General features: G+C 42.9%; 1 protein-coding gene across 1 annotated transcript in view; it reads right to left on the reverse strand.

The window, feature by feature from the left end:
- Positions 1-914: 914 nt before the first annotated feature.
- The window catches only part of LOC107664042 (delta-type opioid receptor-like), a 3,190-nt gene continuing 2,318 nt past the window's right edge, over positions 915-1,786 (reverse strand). The window contains exon 4 of the mRNA XM_016454487.1: positions 915-1,531. Within this exon, the coding sequence (XP_016309973.1) occupies positions 996-1,531 (536 nt within the window). The 3' untranslated portion in view covers positions 915-995. The remainder of the gene's footprint in view (positions 1,532-1,786) is intronic.

Here is a 1,786-nt window from a genome sequence, read left to right on the forward strand (position 1 = left end):
TAAGTGTGCACGTGAAGTCTTTGTACACTTTCTAAAATCCACACTGTGGTAAGTTCGCACGCTAGTACTCTGCATTCTTTTCTAGAATTATGTATGGCAAGAGCTACGCGCAACAGCTTCGTGCTCTTTCTGAGTGGTTTAAAACCCCGGTTCCGCCTTGGGCACCACTCCCCACGAAGAAGTGGATGATGTGTTCTACTGGCGCCTATTTATACTAGTCGCACCGGTAGTGACGTCATGGCTGTCGCCGGCCAACGTGTTGTTGGTGTTTTTTCAATGTATGCTTCAGACACAGGTCACGACGAGGTGTTCCCCATAGCGACCCCTAGAAGACACAGTGTCTCGTTCCCTGAGTAGGGAACCATGGTTACATAAGTAACCGGAGACGTTTTCTCTTATCAGTTATGTATATTAGGTTTTTATGTTACATTTTATGTTGGTAAATTAATGTTGATTGTATTATTTTAGTGTCATGTATATTAATATATATCTTCTGTATATTAATAAATAATATTAGCCTCAACATCTGGAAAAGTTACTTGTGATGAGCTTTGATTCATCATGTGGCTTTCTCATGAACACCTGTGTTTTTGGTGGTTGTCAGCGTATTAAAAAAGTATAAAACATATTTTAATATTTCAGTAGTTTGGTGTTTTAGATCAGTTAATGAATTATAATGTATGGGTTTTTACTGTAAATTTAAATTAAATCGAAAAATGAAATGGTGGTACCATATTTTTTTACAGTAAAGTTCTGGCAACCACAGGTTTATTTTTTTATTTTATTTCTTTTACAGTGTACTATAAAAATCTGAATATGGACACACAAAACAAGACAATGATTTTGCTAAAATATCCCTTTTTGCTATCAATAGTTAGCCTACTTTTCTGAACGTAAAGGGCACAATCTCTTCCTCAGATGGCGGTGGTGATCTGTGTCAGTCCCAGGTCATTTGAGTCCTCTCGACCGTGAAAGGACGACAGCTCCACGGCTAGTCATACGGGTCGACCGTGGCCCCCATCCCCTTTGGCCTCTGCTGGGCATGTGTGCTCGCGAAGAGTGCTTCTGACCCGACTGACGCCGTGCCCGTCCCCCTTGGTCCGACCTGGGCAGCAGAAGTCCCTGAAGCACCGTTTGAAGTTCTCATCAAGGAAAGCATACAGGATGGGGTTCAGGCTGCTGTTGGTGTATCCCAGTGCCACACAGAAGAAGTAGGCGGCCATGACTGCAGTGGTCTCCGGCACTCCGGGCGCAAGAGCTTTGACTAGGATGAAGATGTGTATGGGCGTCCAGCACACCACAAACACAGCCACCACAACCAGCACTAGGCGGGTGATGCGTCTCAGGTTGCGGTCTTTTTCCCGGGAGCCCGACAGCAGACGTACACTCTTGAGACGCAGGACCATGAGCGTGTAGCACACCGTGATGATGAGGAGAGGAGCCACAAAGGCAAAGATGAAGACGCAGATCTTCATCAATGTGTCCCAGTAGATATACGGGTCTGGAAACTGCAGAGCACATTCTGTAGTGCCTGCAGAAAAAATATAACAACAGCGGTTAATTATTAATCAGAAGTGAGGACAACTTAATCATGTGTGAATCCACTGTGGGAAGGAACAACAAATACATTAGGATGGAGTAGAGAACTCACAGTCCCATCAATTAATACGAGATATTTTGGATTTCTTCCTAAATAATAATTACATGTCTCTGCTGATTATTATACACTGATTTATAGATAGATAGATAGATAGATAGTTTTACTTATTTACAGTGCAAACGTGTG

Source organism: Sinocyclocheilus anshuiensis, unplaced genomic scaffold (assembly GCF_001515605.1).
Source record: "Sinocyclocheilus anshuiensis isolate Anshui unplaced genomic scaffold, SAMN03320099.WGS_v1.1 scaffold23, whole genome shotgun sequence".
NCBI classification, from domain to species: Eukaryota; Metazoa; Chordata; class Actinopteri; order Cypriniformes; family Cyprinidae; genus Sinocyclocheilus; species Sinocyclocheilus anshuiensis.